The 16,713-nt window shown below is 39.0% G+C and overlaps 1 protein-coding gene across 3 annotated transcripts in view; it reads left to right on the top strand.

Moving 5' to 3' along the window:
• EXOC2 (exocyst complex component 2) overlaps positions 1-10,832 on the top strand; it is a 191,467-nt gene extending 180,635 nt beyond the window's left edge. For all 3 annotated transcript variants that reach the window (XM_075921345.2, XM_075921343.2, XM_075921344.2), the window contains 3 exons: positions 2,626-2,687; positions 3,683-3,742; positions 9,120-10,832. In XM_075921345.2, the coding sequence (XP_075777460.2) occupies positions 2,626-2,687; positions 3,683-3,742; positions 9,120-9,210 (213 nt within the window). In that variant the 3' untranslated portion in view covers positions 9,211-10,832. The remainder of the gene's footprint in view (positions 1-2,625; positions 2,688-3,682; positions 3,743-9,119) is intronic.
• The last annotated feature ends 5,881 nt before the right edge of the window (positions 10,833-16,713 follow it).

Raw genomic sequence — 16,713 nt, 5'->3', positions numbered from 1 at the left:
TTAATGTTTAAAGAGGAAGGTCCATAGAATATTTATGCTCTCTAGTTAGCAATTGGACTTAATTGGAGCAGAAGATTCCATGCCCTAGTGAAATCAGAAGGGTGGAACTAGTGTATATTTAAAATATAATAGATGTAAATGTATTAAATACATATGGTATTTCACAAATGTGAGAAAGAAGGAAAACATTGCAGACTGAAATGTGGTATGATGTAATCCACAGTGGTCTGGTATAAAGAAGCTTTGTATGCCATACTGGCCTACATGAGCCTTCTGATAGCTTATCTCCCATTAATTATGTACATGTTTCAAAAGGCATTTTGAAGGGGCAGGAGTTTACCCAGTGTAGTTGTAGTTTAATAATATTAAATACAAAGTCTTAGGAGTGTGTTCAAATATTTGTTTTGTTTTTGTTGGTTTTTTAATCAAGCTTGTGATTTTTTTAAAAACAAATTCAATATACTGTGTGACAGGATCTTTCAGATTGTAACAGTGCTTGTTTATTTGAACTCAGACCATTGAAGTGGTGGCACTGTACCAACCTGTGGGGAAAACATATTTTATCACAGATATTTCATTCACTTCTGATTGGTGCAGTAGTTTGTGCTCTTAATTTGAACTAGTTCTAGAGGAGTCTAAAGAAAAAAGAAAGCTCCCTTTGACTCAAAGGGCACTCTCTGTGACATGCAGCCTCAAATGGGACTTGCAGGCAGTACCCTGTACCGTTTCCTATTCTTTCCAGCAGTCTTGGCATCTGGTGGGGGGAGCCTAAATTTAAATCCCACGGTATTCTAAAACTTATTATAAACCTTATATTTGTATTACTTTCCAAATACTCTTAGTAGAGTAGCATTTGAGGGAGAATTCATGTGGGAAGGGCTTCTTGTACTAGTCAACTAAGGTTGACAAAAAGGTTCTACACAGTTTAAATGAGTAGCCCACCTTTTATTGAACTCATTCCTTGAATCAATAACTGAAAGGATTGTTTTTACCAACAGTACAATTTGTCATTTGTGGTGCCTTTATATCATTCTGGCCATAATCAGCCCTTGCTAATGGTAGATTGATTGTAACTAAACCAGTGGGGTATGAACCAGATCAGCCTGCTCAAAAATACCCATTCCCTGTGGAAAGGACTAAGTTTTGACAAGGGATGCTTCAATCAGTTTATAACATCTATTCCTCTTATACAGATATGCATCCTGGCTTCACTCATTCCCTAGCCATGTGCTTGAGGTTAGGTATAAACTATGGCTCCTGATGATGTGCCACTACCACAGTGGGGCTTGATAATGTACCACTACCACAATAGGTTATTGCCTCTTAAAACTGAGACAAAACTACAACCCAGTGTTACACTAAAACCCAGTAATTTTAGTGGTGGTGGTGGTGGTGGGGAGAGAGTCTAAAAGCCCTTAAGGGCTTAAGGCACTCAGCTTTGAAAAATCCTAACCCATTCATCCTGAAATAGTGTATAGGTTGTTCAAGAAAGGTGATATGGCCCGTCTATGCTTGCCATTTTTCTACAATGGAAACATTTCTCCTTAACATAAAATTGGTGGTCTGCTACTTCCTAATGCTTGCCAGGAAGCTAGCAGGGGAAAATAAAAACTCTATATGTATGCAGTATGAGATATTTCCAAGCAAAAGCTTTGATTACCATTGAAAACAAATCTGTACATTAGAGTTTTAAAAGCTTAATTAGAAAATTGATGTGGTTTTATTAACTTTGGGTTAGTTCAGATCAGTCTCTGCATTTCATGGCTGGATTTTAGAGAATCTTTGTAGTGGGCTGAACAAAAGCTGACTATGAATTGCAGTGAAGTTTGAATCCAGACTTTGTGGCCCTAATCCATTTCTAGAGAAAAATGTGTAAGTGGAATTTTTTTAAGCGCTGATCAAATTCATGGAGTTACCATCTTCACATAAAATCCAGGGTGGCGCTGATTTCAGAGAGAACAAAGAAAGATCTTTTAAACCCTGCTAGATACGCTTTTACCTGGGAAATGTACCCAAACTACTTTTTTCCATTGTAGCCTGCTCAGGTGGAAATTGACACATAGGTAAAATCCCCAAGCCTGTATACTCAGCAGGTGACAGATGAGAGAAATGGAGCAAAAACATTCTACTTCCTCATCTGAACAAGAAAATAAATTCGGCAGAACCCAGAATAAAATGTGTATTACATATTTTTAGTCTCTTGCGATATCTTCCTCTCTGGCCAAAATGTGCTGTAAGGAGCTAGGCTCACTCTGTAGAATGCAATAGCTACAGATAAAAAAGCTTTGAAATGCTCTCTCAGAACAGAAAAATAGCACCTGAGTTTCATGCTTTGGTACTGTTACTGAGAGACTGCTCTTTGTTTGGAGACAACTTCATAGTGATTGGATAAACAATTTGACTTCAATTTCACAGATCTGTAATTGTTCCTGCAGCACTTCCTAACTGACACGGTAGAGTGGTAACCAGAAATACAGGAAACAAATTATTGAAGTTAAGGCTGCTTAAAGCTACAGTGTATAGTAATATTTTGCTTCTGAAGAGAGGCAAGAGGCTTTGTGACACACATGTTTAATTAACCAAAGATTTTTTTATATTTCAAACAATGTTACATTCTGTCTCTAGGCAAGGCTTGAAATTTATGCATTGCGAGATGCTGTGGCCGTATACCTAACACCAGAAAGCAAGTAAGACGCTAAGTAGCTTATGCTGTTGATGTAATGAAATGCTTGATAATTAAGCAAAAATTCCTAAAAATAGCTTAAATATTTGTTTCAAGAACTTTTTATTTCAGATTAATTTCAAACAATGGCATACTTTGAAAACTGTACTTAAACTCATCTCTGATAATGGGAAATGCTGTTAGTTTTATTATCAGATTTTAAGCAGTATCTTTCTGAATACTGCTTTCCTGTTCCCTGTCTGGGAGAGATAGGGATCGGGATGAAAATAATTTGGTATAAACACAGATAAGATAAAAGGAAAATGCTTCTTGTTGCAGTCAGAGCAAAGTGATTCAGTCTCTGGATCTCATCAGGATCCTGCTGGTTTCTGGACTTACAACTAGAAGTAATGGGCAGGAATACCTTTGTTCATTTGCTGCTGGTCAGAATGTTCTGTCCTTCCACCTTGTGTGCTGATCTTGACACTTTATCCACCACGCTTGAATACTGTCCGCCCTCTATGTAGGATTACTTTGGAATGCCAGTTAGTACAGACTGCATTGGCCTTTCTTTTAAGTTCAGAAGCCAATGACATAACACCAGTGACATACCACCACTGATGTTCCCAGCCAGGACTCTCTGGTCCAGGAACGTCCATTGTCATGCTGGTCCAGTTGATCATTGTCAATACCACAATAAATGACTAAGACCAGTTATTGCAGCAGTTTCCTCTCCCTCTGTGGCCCCTGTCAGCACCTGTGTACAGCGTGAATACTTTCACTGTCAGGCTCCTGTGTTTATCTAATATCTAAGGTGTTTTTAGTGGCTTAGAAATTGCTCAAGCTAGAAGTCTACCTGAGCCTATGGCTGGCTGCGTTCAAATTATGAGATTTTGAACTGATAATGTGTTGATTTAGTTATACATTTCAGAACTAAAGTTTATATTCATGGAGATACGGAGGGAGGTAGTAGTAGATCGCTATTATAGCTGGGGAAAATTAAATGTGTTTGTATTACAGCTCAAGCTTTAAGCAAGCTTTGAAAGCCCTGCCTCAACTCTTAAGTGGAGCAGACAAAAAGTAAGTGTATTTGCAACTTTTTTATTACCACCCTGTTTTCTTAGTGTAGAACCAAGATATTGTTACTGGAAAGTGTCAGTCCCCGTAATACACGAGGTTCGAAGGGATGCCGGAAAGGATGAGACCATAACTGGGGGTTTCAAAAAGCACAAACTGATTTTATTTTGATGATGCCAGACAATCATCAGAACAAAAATTAAACAGATTGCCAGACAACACAAAACAATTCCCTGAGGTTATTCTAAATCACAATAATTCCCAATAACTGCCCAGGGGTTAGGAACAGTTGAATTAACACTGGTATTGTCCATAGGGCTGATTATTTACACAACTTTATACAAGGAAACGGTAAAAAACCTAAACCACAACTATTTATAAACTAACTTAGTAACTTTTTAACCACTGTCACTTGACAAGCAATAAGGACAACTAAAAAATCAATTAGGATAGGGATGATGGACGGGGGGGGGGGGGTTATACCAGTTCTGGAGACAGCAGGAACACAAGTACCGGTCGCATGCTCATAAACTGTCTCCACTCGGGTCGACCAACTCGGAGTACACTCAGTAAGACTCGAGAGCGGGGGGTGCAAGGCGTCTGGGTGATCAGGCCAGGCGTTCACTCGATGCGAATCCCCAGTGAGAGAGGGGCTGCCTGCCTGTTTTATTGCCTGTGAACTTATCACCCCATAGGTTGGTTTTTGCTGCAGTGGGTGGAGTAGCAGGCCTGAGCACAAGTCAGCCCATTGGCTGATCTTTCACTGCAATGGGTGTAGCGAGCAGAGGAAGATTATTCATTTACATGCCCTTATATGGAAAACACTCCACCTCACAGACAGAGCCCCCTATACCAGCCTTAGAGGTATTACAGGCTATGGCTCCCTGCGACGGGCAGCCATTGTTGTAGTTCTGACTCGGACACTAAGAAGACAGTTTTATAATCCAGAGGCTTTAAATAAGGGGGGAATGTGGTGCTCCATTAAAATTAGAAGAGAAAATTTAATTCCTCTTTCTCCATCCCAGCAGCCCTTGACAAAAATCATTCTGCCCTGTATATTCAAACCAGTATCTATATAGCAGTGGTGCATAAGCACGTTAGCTTGATGGTCATACTAAAATAAGAAATAGTGCCGACATTTAAAATGTCATAATTAACTTTCAGAGTTAACACCCATTGTGGTGAACGGGCAGATTCATATGTCTCAGACCTATTGTTTCAGGCTATCAGCAAATTTAATTAGATGTCGCTGTGTTCATTTCTACTGTTTTTTCATGACTGTATGGGCTGGAAACTTCTTTTTTTCTCTCTCTAACTGAAAGCTTAGTTTCTGGAAAATAATTAAAAACTAATAACTTTTTTTAAATGGCCATCATTCTGCAGCCAGTTATACTGTCACTTAATTGTATTATACAAAGACCTTGATATGAGACCAGTAGGATTCAGACCTGAAGATGGTGGCCACAGTGACTCCAGTTTAGCAAAGAACCTAAATGTGCATTTAAACTGAAGCATGTTAGTAATACCATGTGACAAATGAGCCTACTCAGCACCTTACAATGTTGAGCCCATAACAAATGTATTTACACACACATCTCAGAAAAACAAACTTGTCATTGATTTGTCATCTGTCTCTGATGCTAAAACCAAAGATGCATGAAACGTTTGCCCAAAATCCATTCAGACCTCACCTTACTTGCAGATCCGCAGTATTCTATAAATACAAGCAAAGGATGCTTGAACACCTACAAAATTTGAATTCCCTCCCAGCCAGTTACAAAATGGGCCTCCATTCATGTATCCAACATTTACTTCCTGTTCCTGCTATCCACAAACATCAAGACCTCTCCCTACCTCTTAGAGCTCTACAGCAGATTAAGGAGATGAGAAATGAGCTACTTTGAGGGTAAGGAAGGCTTCCCTTTGCAATGAGTTTATCAAACTCAAACTTTCAGGAAAAACCAGCAGGATGTAGTAAATTTCCAGCCACTGTGCACTGAACTCAAAGGGCTGTTCACAAACAAAGCACCATACAGTGGAGATGTGAATGGTTAACTGGTAAGCATCACCCGCACCAGGTTATGCTGACCAGTTATGGTTAAAAGGTGAGCTGGGACAGCCCCCTGTCTGATGCGGGCAGGGATCTGCTCCAGCCCAGCAGGGCCCACCACAGGTGGGGGGGGGGCACTCTAGCCCAACTTGAGCAGCCCCTGTCCATGGCTGGCCCCTGTTGAAGCAGTTAATCAGTTAAATATACTGTTTAAGCCATTAACGGATCCCTACTGTACAATTTTCACAGCTCTACATCGACCCAGAGGGCAGTTCAGCTGAGACCTACTTAAGGATATGTTCTATACCTGAGATCAACAGTTTTCAAACTATGGGGCATAACTCTGCTTTAATGGGGTCACCAAGACAGGGGTTAGACTTCCTAAGGCTCATGCCAAAGCCAAAACCCCGCCACCCAGGGAGAAAGCCAAAGCCCCGCCTGGCACTGAAGCCCTTCAGCTTCCATTCCTCCCCTTCCCCCCACCTGGGCTTGGGTGAGCTCAGGTTCAGTCCCCCCTCCTAGAATTATGCAGCAGTTTTTGTTGTCAGAAGGGGGTCACAGTGCAGTGAAGTTAGAGAACCCCTGCCTTGGATATTTTCTCAGATACGTCATCATTACATCTCTAAACTGTTTTATTACAAAATTACAAATAATTTTGTTCATTTTTGTATTAAATGATTCAGAGCTGTTAGTGTTACCAATAACACACTCCATGTAATATTGAAATATAGCCTGCATGTGAATGCTATATGTCCTGGCAGCCTTTCCTAGAGGGCTGTTGGAGAAGTGGATATTAATTTTTGTGCTTTCACTTGCGGATCCTGGGAAAGAAACATACCTGTTAATATTACAGCACACAATGAGTTATATGTTTAGAAGAAATGATTGGCTTAAAGGAAGCCTGCAAAAGTGTCTCATAAAATTGTGTAGGGCTGGGCCCTTTCTTTCTGCTTTTGATGTAGACCTAAACATTTTGAGGTACCTCCCCTTCCTTTCTTCCCGCCCAATGCTTAATTTTACCTTACAAATAGAAATTCTGATCTTCCTTGGGTTTTCTGGAGAAATTTTTTGTTGATGTGAGATGTTCGGTTTGACCTAATTAAAGGGGTGGGAGCATTGAATCTTTAACAAAGACACTCATTGTTACAAATACTCCATATGCACCAGTGCTCAAGAGGAAAGATAGTCTGTGGTTAAGGCACTCGACTAGTGTTCAGGAGATCTGGTTTCAATTCCTAGCTCTACCACAGACTCCCTGTGTGACTTGGGACAAGGCACTTAACCTCTCTGTGGCTCAGTTCCGTATCTGTAGAACAGGGAGGTGATGGTACTTCCTTTCTCCCATCCTTTTTAGTATTAGACTGCAAATTCTTTGGTGCAGTTGGGACTCCATTCTCCTCTAGAGCCTCTAGCCATGCCTGAGATAGAAATAATTACATTGAGTTCAATATGTCTTAATGTAAACAATAAAAAGCATTTTAAAAAGCCCGATGGAAAATTTCTTCACCTTGCTTTTTGCTCAGCTTTTAATTTAACTTTTGCACTGTTGCCATTTCATTTTTTTTCTCCAGACACCGTAGAGTCTTTCAAAGTAGACATATGACCCAGACTTAACATGGTTGAATGTTTTTGGTTTTGGTTTTTTATGGGGTTTTTTTTTCTGTGTGTGTTTTCAGGGTAGTAGAAACTGGACAGACACAGAGGAAGAAACAGTTTTTGCCTGAAAGAGCTTGCAATCTAAACAAACCTAGATCAGAAAGCAGAAAAAAAGGGGAAAGGTTGGGGTAAACAAGCCCCTTTTCTTTCTTTTGCAGGACTGTTTTTATATTAAAATTTATTTTTGGAGATAGCATTTATATGACGGCAAAGGCATACAACTTGATAACACCTGACACTATGTTCTTCCATGAGCACATCATAATTTTTATTGTCCCATTATGCAGCAGTTTAAATAGAACATGTATTTGCTGCTGTGCCAGCATTTGATCTGATGTAAGTTCACCTTGTATTTGGGAACACATAACTAACTGCTAAAGATTTAAGTAGAAATTTTCCTTTTCATCATATTCAACCACATAAAAACAGGCTTTTGTGATTTACTCTTTTTAAAAGAAAACTCAAGAAATAGGGATGCAGTAGTGCAGTCAGTTAACTGATAAGCAAAAGCTTATCGGTTAATGCTGTAGACTACATACTTCTCCCCCCTCCCGCCTGTCAGTACATTTTCTAGCAGACTGGCCAGCAGCTCAGCTCAGTCCTGGCTTGCACCGGGTCCAGGACCTACCCCTGCCACAGCTCTGCATTTAAAGTGTATTAAAAGCTGGGTGGGTAGGCAGCCCAGCTCAGTTCTGGCTCATGCCGGGTCTGAGAGCTCAGCCCCTGACCTCACCCTCCTGGACAGGGCCTGCTGCATCCTGCGCTGCTGCCTCTGTATTAGAGGCAACAGCACAGGGGAACAGACCACCAGTTCACGAGCTGGTTTTGTAACTGGCTCTCCTCACTGACTGGTTCTGCTTGGCACCCTGTGCTATTGCCTCTGATACAGAGGCAGCAGCATGGAAGAGCAGGGGACTCCTCTGGAGTTGGGCAGGGATTGCACTGGCTGCCATCCCAACTCCCGGGGACTATATAATAGTCGAGTAACCAATAAAAATTCATGAGCTTAATCAACTATTCAGTTAACTGATATTTAACATCCCTAATAAGAAAGCCTTGTGAGATCAAACGAGAAAGTGGCAAGTTAACAGAATCTGGTCATAACATTCTCAATGCTTTGCTACTGATTCCCTGAAAGATGCACCTTCCAATATGTTATCTGCTTGTGTCACTTATTAGAAGTTGTCATTTTCCTGCAATATTGTGAAAAATTTTCATACTAGAACGAATCAGCAGTTTCTCTGTTCAAGTATCTGGTCTTTAACAGTAGTCTACACGGGATCTGTTACTAAAGCATGCAAAATACTTCAGAGCACACAGTTCTCTGACATAGGAAGGTAAGAAAATAGTAGAGGAATTCAGACACAAAGGAATGAGATTTTCCTTGAATTACCCACAATAACTAGGTATGCAAAAAATACAAAGATTAAAAAAAGTGTACATCTACAATACCTGCTTTTGCAGCAGTGCATGTTTGTTCCTGGCATGCTATATTGGAAAATCCTGACTATTTAATATATACAAAAATCTTACTGCCTCAACCTGTCAGGGTCAGAGAGCTTGGGACATGTGCCAAATTAGCTACCTTCTAAATAAATGGATATCCCTGACTTGTAACACCCCAAATCTGAAAACTCCATAATGCCAAAGTTATCAACTGTTTTATTTTTACAGGCTATTGGAAGAGCTACTAAACAAATTTAAAAGTAGCATGCACCTGCAGCTCACCTGCTTTCAAGCTTCTTCAGCACTGATGAAAACATAGACAACAGTGAAATGCAACCATCCCACAAAAGAACACAGATAAACATACTCCTATTACTTCTGTATGTTTTCACTGCCTTTAAACACTTATCAGAATACTTATGCCATTGGACTGGTGTTTCAGTTCATAATAAGTACTGGTGTGACCCAATCACGTGGTGTATCCTTCTAAATAAGAAAAGTTATTAGAAATGTTTCAGTAAAAATACTGGGTTTTTTTTCCTATTAAGGCTGCTAACCCAATTTTGTTCTAATATCCTCTTCATTTGTATGCTCCAAAGTATATTTTATTTGTTAGTAATATATTTTGAAAATGTGTTGTTAGACATTTTTTAATATCTCTGTGTATCAGTTTGCAATTTCCTGGACACACATGGACAATGATGAGAATGGATGTGTGTGCTAGCATGTTGTAGGAATCAACTGGCTTAAACTATCCAGATGCATATTACAAATTTTCCTACCTGTAGATGGCTCTAATACATATTTAAATATACTATGCTGGAGGGAGCTGTTTATTTAAAAATATACTCAAGGTAATTTCTCAGCCATTGTCTTCAATCTGAATGGTCATAAATCCCATTATTTACGTTTTTTAAAAAGTTCAACTGCTCTGCTCAGGGCAGTGCTGTGTTCTTTATTCTGGTCCACTTCAGTCAGAAAGTCAAGGTTACTTATCTACCCAAAATATAGTAGTATGTTTATTTCTTTCAGTGGCCACTTAAAAGTTAGTGGCTATTTCTACATTGTAAATGCAAGCATTGCAATATAATACCTCTATCAGTTTTCACTAACTCAAATATTCTACAGAAGTCAAATAACTTCTCAGATAATAAAAAATAAGCTACCCATAGTCACTGAATTTTGTTGCTTCCTCCCCACTTCCTCTCCTGCCTTTCCTCCTCCTTCCAGACTTACTCCCTCTGTCTACTGTCCCTCCCCAACTCTGTCATTCTCATCAGGAAATAGTGAATTCGTGTTGTGAGTGGTTGGAGATTAAGCAGACCAAATGCAAATTCTGTTATTGGCATAGATGTGTAATCCTACAAGCTGTGTATGTATCAGAGCTTCTCTAGTGACCATTAGGAGTCAATCCTGTGGCTTAATGTAAAATACAAGATGGAACAAATATTAGTATAGACTATTAGCTTTGGGGGAGCTTTTTAATTGATGCACTAAAAGAATAATGCCCAATAATTGTCTAATGTTTATGTATTTAAAGTTATTTCTGGTTTACAGAAGCCATAATTTGAATTCACAAAACATCTTCAAGAATTACCAGAAATTCTTTATCTTGCCAATACAGTTAAGTGCTTTGAAAACAAATTGTAAAGCTTCAATAGTAAACTATAAAATACTGTAAAAAAAAAAGTTTGATGCCAAGAGATGTGTGCCTAAAGAAGCGTTCAGAACTTTTTAATAAAAATGTGACATTTTTTATTGTATATGCTTATGGAGGGAATATTAAACAATTACCTGGGCCACTGTTTTTTTCCCAAATATGTTATCTAACTAAAGCCGAGTACATACATTTGTAGGCTCAGTTTCTGGTATGACTGTACGGTTTGTTAGACCTGTAAAGGCGCTAGGTTCAGAATAATAAAGTGGTGTTTATGCAAGATGGCCATTGATTTTTTATGAATTCATTTTTCAAAAAAATTATAACCTTCTTTACATAATATATGAAGTTTTATTGTTGTATTAGATAGGCTGCGATATCGATGAAGTTTTATGCTAAAGTAAGACATTCAGAGGGATGCTTCTTTTATGTTGGTCAACAATTTCTTCCAGAGCTTAACTTGAAATAAGCTATGCAAATTGAGCTACATTATTTCAAATGCTTATTTCAAAATTGAGAGCATCTACACAGCACTTTCTTTGAGAGAGAGCACTCTTCCTCCAACTTTCCATACTCCTCGTACAATGAGGGTTACAGGAGTCGATGTATGAAGTCTTCCAGCTTGACAGTATTTTGACATTATTTCGAAATAACTGCCTGCTGTGTAGATGTGGACTAAGTTATTTTGAAATGACGTTAGTTATTTCAAAATAATGTTGCTGTGTAGACATATACTTCAAAACCTAAGTAAAGCTATTTGCTTTTAATAGTGTCTTCCTAGAGAAATCCTAATGTTACTGTCAGAGAATAAAAATATTGGGAAAGAGATCACATGTAACAAATTAAATATGATGAAGAAAGGGCTCATGAAATACTAGTACAAGAATATTAGATTTCAAGAAAGCAGATTCAGGGACAATTAAGAACCCTACTGGACAAGCTGCAGGAGAAGAAATGATAAAAATCCACTTGTATGGAACAGCGGTTAGGAATGCTAAAACACCATAATTAAAGTATAACCAACTACAGTGCTTCTGAAAGATGATTATGAGGAACAAGAAGTGGTCAGTGTGGCTTCTCAAGAGCCTGTTCAAAGATGCAATGAGTAAAAAAAATTCACTGTAAATGGAAAAACATGATGGGGACCACACCAGAATATATAGTCAGTTAAGGCTTGAAGAGAACACACAGGCTGTCCAAAAAATGTGCGAGCGTGCACGCATACATGCGCACACACACACACAGAGTTCATGACAGCAAAAGTGTTTTAAGGGTGAAGAGTCTATATAAAGATGTTTGGGTTAAGGGCAATATTAGAGGAAAAATTAGGAAATGGACCTAAATACTATCCTAAGTGGGGCTTTATAAGGCCAAAAATCAGCAAGATATATAAGAATATGCCTATTTTTTAGTGTCATTGGGATTGCTCACATTGAGAAATGCACGTACATGAATATGTTCATCCCTTCTGAATCAGCATCCAGATACCTAAAAAAGATTAACGGCAACCCTAAAAAAATAAGCAGAGATTATTGGGGGGGGGGGGGGGGTTAATTGACCATTTTAAAGAAAAATAAACTTGGGAAATTAGGAAGTGACAACAAGAATGTAAAAATAGGTCTTGATTTAAAAGAACAGGTGCAGAGCTCCTTGGAAAATTCAAATGCACATCTCAGTGGGCATCTTGAGGTATTAAGGAATTAGCTCACAAAGGGCTTTGTCCACAGGAGAGGGTAAATTCCAGTGCACATTAGTATATTAGCATAACCTTTTCCTTGTAGACCCTGCCAATGCATGAATATTTCCTATTGCGTACTAATGCAGTCCTGTTTCAAATAATCGTATGTTAATATACCCCAGGGGGCTTTTAGTGTGTGTCAATAGGGTCTCCACAAGTTAATGTGCCCCAACTTAGTGCATATTAGAATTTATGCCCCTGTAGTGCAAACTAGTATACTATGTAGACAAGCCCTAATTTACTGAACTTCTAAGAATTACTTCTGAAAAGTCATTGATAATTGGAGAGGTGCCTAAAGATTAGGGGAAAGCAAATGTGGTACTGAAGTTAAACAAACAAACAAAAATCAGAGGAGGAGTGACTGTTAAATTGAACTTCAGTCTCTAGTAAAATAATGAAACAAATAATAAGACAATCCATAGGCATACAGATGATAGTTTCACCACGAGAATTAAGCCACATGTATGAATGAATAACAAATCCTGGCAAACAAACCTGAGTTACTGTTCATATATATAACTTGAAAAGTGTGTGTACATCTTTGCAAAATCAAGACTGGGATTTGTGGATCAAGGATGTTGAGTTAATGCTATCCACCCATATGCATCAAAAGCCCTAAATGCAGCTGAAACTCACTGACAGCAAGAAGGAGGTAAAAAACCTGTTCTGGGGGGAGGCAGTTCTGGACTTTTTGTAGCTTTGTGGGGTTCTCTGACTGCTGTAGTGCAAAGGCAGGGGCAGGAAAGAAACTGAGCTATTGATTTAGCCATTTACCAAACCATTACCAAGCCTACTTCATCCATGAGGAGAATTCTAGTAAGGGTGAGGGTTTTTTTTTCACATTCTCTATTGCCATGCAAGTATGGAACCATTTATTTCTGGGTACATCCATTACCAGAGAGACTGGAGGGAAATCAAAGACACAAAAATGACTGAAGTACAACATAGACCTATAAGGGATAATGTAAAAAAAATTAAATATAGTTAAAGTAAAGGACCAAGTATTGGGGAACAGAACGCATGCTTACCGGTATTTGGAAAGTCTAAACACCAAAGAGGGAGGGACATTGTTCAGAGTGATGGAAAACTAAGTGAAATGGGGATTAATTAAAATGAAAAACTGGGTTAACACAGAAAATTTCCTGACACAGAGATCTGTGACTTGCCAGGAATTTCCTGGAAGACCCTGTCTGCAAACATTTAACACTTTACTGGGTAAAGTGTTGGAAAATATAAAAACTATTTCTGAGCTGACTCCCATGGGCTAGGAATTAAATGGTTCCAGTGTTTCTCAGTGTGTGTAATTTTTTAGACATGATGCAAGAACGGCATATTCTAGAAATTATTCTGGCCTTCAGAGAAAGGCAGCATCATGACAAGAATTTGACTGTTACCATGATTACATATGCTTCTCAGCTTCTTTTAGAAAAAGACAACATGCAACGTATCAGAACTCCTGATATATTGGCCCTGATCTAAAGTTCATTGTAGTCAATAGAAAGACTTGTTGACTTCAATGGGCTTTGGATTAGGTCCTTATTAAATTGCATTAAAACCGATGCACATTCAGAAAATGTACTTCCTGCGAGAGTTAATGTCTGTCCCAATCTGGGATCTCACTAGGGAATGAGTGGGCCCTACATCTTTTGTATTTGCTAGATAAGCATGGGTCCATTTTGCAACATGAAATCTTCAGTAAACTTCACCAGAATATTTGAAATACAAGCAAAATTGTATTTAATCCTACAGATCTGGATCTTGAACTTTGCATAGGTTGGGGTATTTTGATCCGAAGGTTTGATCTGTGAAAGTAAGAGGATACTAGTATATGTCAGCAAATCTGCTTCATGTTATGAAATGTGGCACACATGGCTGCTTGGAATTGTAATATTTGGCTAGAGCTGGTAAAAGCGATGCAACTGTTGTCAAAACAATTGGCAGCATTTGTATTCCTTGACATGCCAGAAGAGTTGCCAATAGTGTGGCGTAGAACATAAATATAATTTGGAGTGACTGGGTTCCAGGACTGGATGTGAACTACATCTGATGCTAACCTTGTTCCACAGATTGCAGACCTCAACTGGGACTAGAGTAATGGTAAGTCCGTTAGCATTTCTAATGTAAGCCATGTTGTTGAGAGGTTCACATACTGTCACGTAGTAGTAAAATAATCACTCTGGCATAGTAAATAACTAAAGTTCTTAGTCCAGGATCAAATTTTACACCCAAGGAAAAAAGCTAAACAATTTTAAAATGTCAGCCAATTAAAAATGTATTGGATAGGGTCTCTAATTAGCAGCTTTTTAATCTCAGATATCTTTTAAAATGGGACTGATTACTATGTTCATATCTGGGACAGAATGGCTTTGAGGGAATTAATAAGGGGGTTTAGATGTGGTCACCTCTGTGTGTCTGCTTAATATCTAGGCAAGGAAGGTAGTGACCAAAAGCTGTTACTGTCCAACTGCTATACCACCTTGAGCAATGATCATAAACTTTTCACAGGGCCATCCTTACCCTTAGGCAGAATACGCAGCTGCACAAAGCACCTGAAAATGTGAGGCACCACTGGGTCTTAATGTACACCATCCACAGCTTCCTGTCCCTGGGTGGCTTCGCTTCCTCCAGAGATCTAGTAAACTTAAAAGTGAAAAAGCTGCCCAGACCCATCAGCAGAGCACTGAACCTGTGAACAAGCCATTCAGGTGGTAATGAAGCCACTTAACAGCCCTTGCCAAACTCAGGCATATCCTGTCAGTTTCTAAACTCCTATCATCTGAAAAAGTGGGCTGTGCTCACAAAAGCTCATGATACAATCTACGGCTACGTCTACACTGGCCCCTTTTCCGGAAGGGGCATGTTAATTTCATCTATCGTAGTAGGGAAATCCGCGGGGGATTTAAATATCCCCCGCGGCATTTAAATAAAAATGTCCGCCGCTTTTTTCCGGCTTTTAAAAAAGCCGGAAAAGAGCGTCTACACTGGCCCCGATCCTCCGGAAAAAGCACCCTTTTCCGGAGGCTCTTATTCCTACTTTGAATAAGAGCCTCCGGAAAAGGGTGCTTTTTCCGGAGGATCGGGGCCAGTGTAGACGCTCTTTTCCGGCTTTTTTAAAAGCCGGAAAAAAGCGGCGGACATTTTTATTTAAATGCCGCGGGGGATATTTAAATCCCCCGCGGATTTCCCTACTACGATAGGTGAAATTAACATGCCCCTTCCGGAAAAGGGGCCAGTGTAGACGAGCCCTACATGTTTTGTTAGTCTTTAAAGTGCTACCAGACCCTTTGTTGTTTTTTAAGTTTATCCTGTACAGACTAACTCGGCTACCCCCTGAAGCTTCTGAATTGACTGTGTTAGTCCACAAGACCAGTTTAAAATTTGCATTAAATATATTTCATTAGTGTTTTTTCTGAAGATTATAAAATCATCTCTCTAAAAAATCATTCCCATCACAGTTGCTATCAGACTTGGTGCATCAGTTTAATATTATTTCATGGGGCCCCATAAATCATAAGGATGGCTTGGACTTCCCATATAATAGAAAGGTTTGGGCCCGGGTCACGTGACATGAAAAAACAGGTGCTTCAGGAAATTGTGGTGGTTGCTCAGTAAGTGACACTCTATGCTGGGACAATGTCTCAACATGTATCTATTGAATGACCCCAAATCAAATTTTAAAAGATTCACACAGCATTTTCTAGATGTTTATTACTAATGATTTAGAACGTGATAGCATCCTCAGTGTTGTAGACACTATATAGATAAATACAAGGTGCTTATTTTCTATACTGCTGTTCATTTCCTCCCCTAAACTGTTGTGCCATAATTCTGAGCACTGTCAGCAGCTGCACTTCATTCCAGTGGTGGCTGCTTTTCTTCCAGTGGTAGGCAAGGTAATTTTTTTATTACATGCAAAATCCTAGCAATAATGCACTATTCAGCTTCAAATAACCTACATGCAAATTTCAGGAGATACCTCAAGTTAAGGCTGCTTCTATATATCCTTTCACTCAATGGGAACTAAGATAGAAAATGTTATATAATGTAAAATGTAGATAAGACATTTTTGCAAGAGCAACATCATCTGTTCTAATGTTTTGACTTTTCCATGCTTGATATTTCTTCTTTAGCATTTCCATAAACAATGGTCTTTTGCCTTGGTTTGTTGAACAGAAAAAAAATCGGGAGCTATTTTTTTGGATGGAGCCTTGCAAATATTTCTGTCTTTGTAAAACCCTTCATCTAGATGTGTTATAGGCTCTGTGATGTAGCAGCCTTTTGTCCTCTAAGGCTCATGAGTGCCACTTATTTCCAGCTGCAGAGATTCTAGAAGACCTTTAATCTAGATGTGAGATATTCAGAACTTTCCCATCCTTAATTGACATAAGTTCTTTAATACAGAGCTATTGGCCTGTAATTTTTTACAT

Source organism: Pelodiscus sinensis, chromosome 2 (genome assembly GCF_052426305.1).
Source record: "Pelodiscus sinensis isolate ZL-2025 chromosome 2, ASM5242630v1, whole genome shotgun sequence".
Taxonomy (NCBI): domain Eukaryota; kingdom Metazoa; phylum Chordata; order Testudines; family Trionychidae; genus Pelodiscus; species Pelodiscus sinensis.
This window is presented reverse-complemented; position numbering and strand designations above follow the sequence as displayed.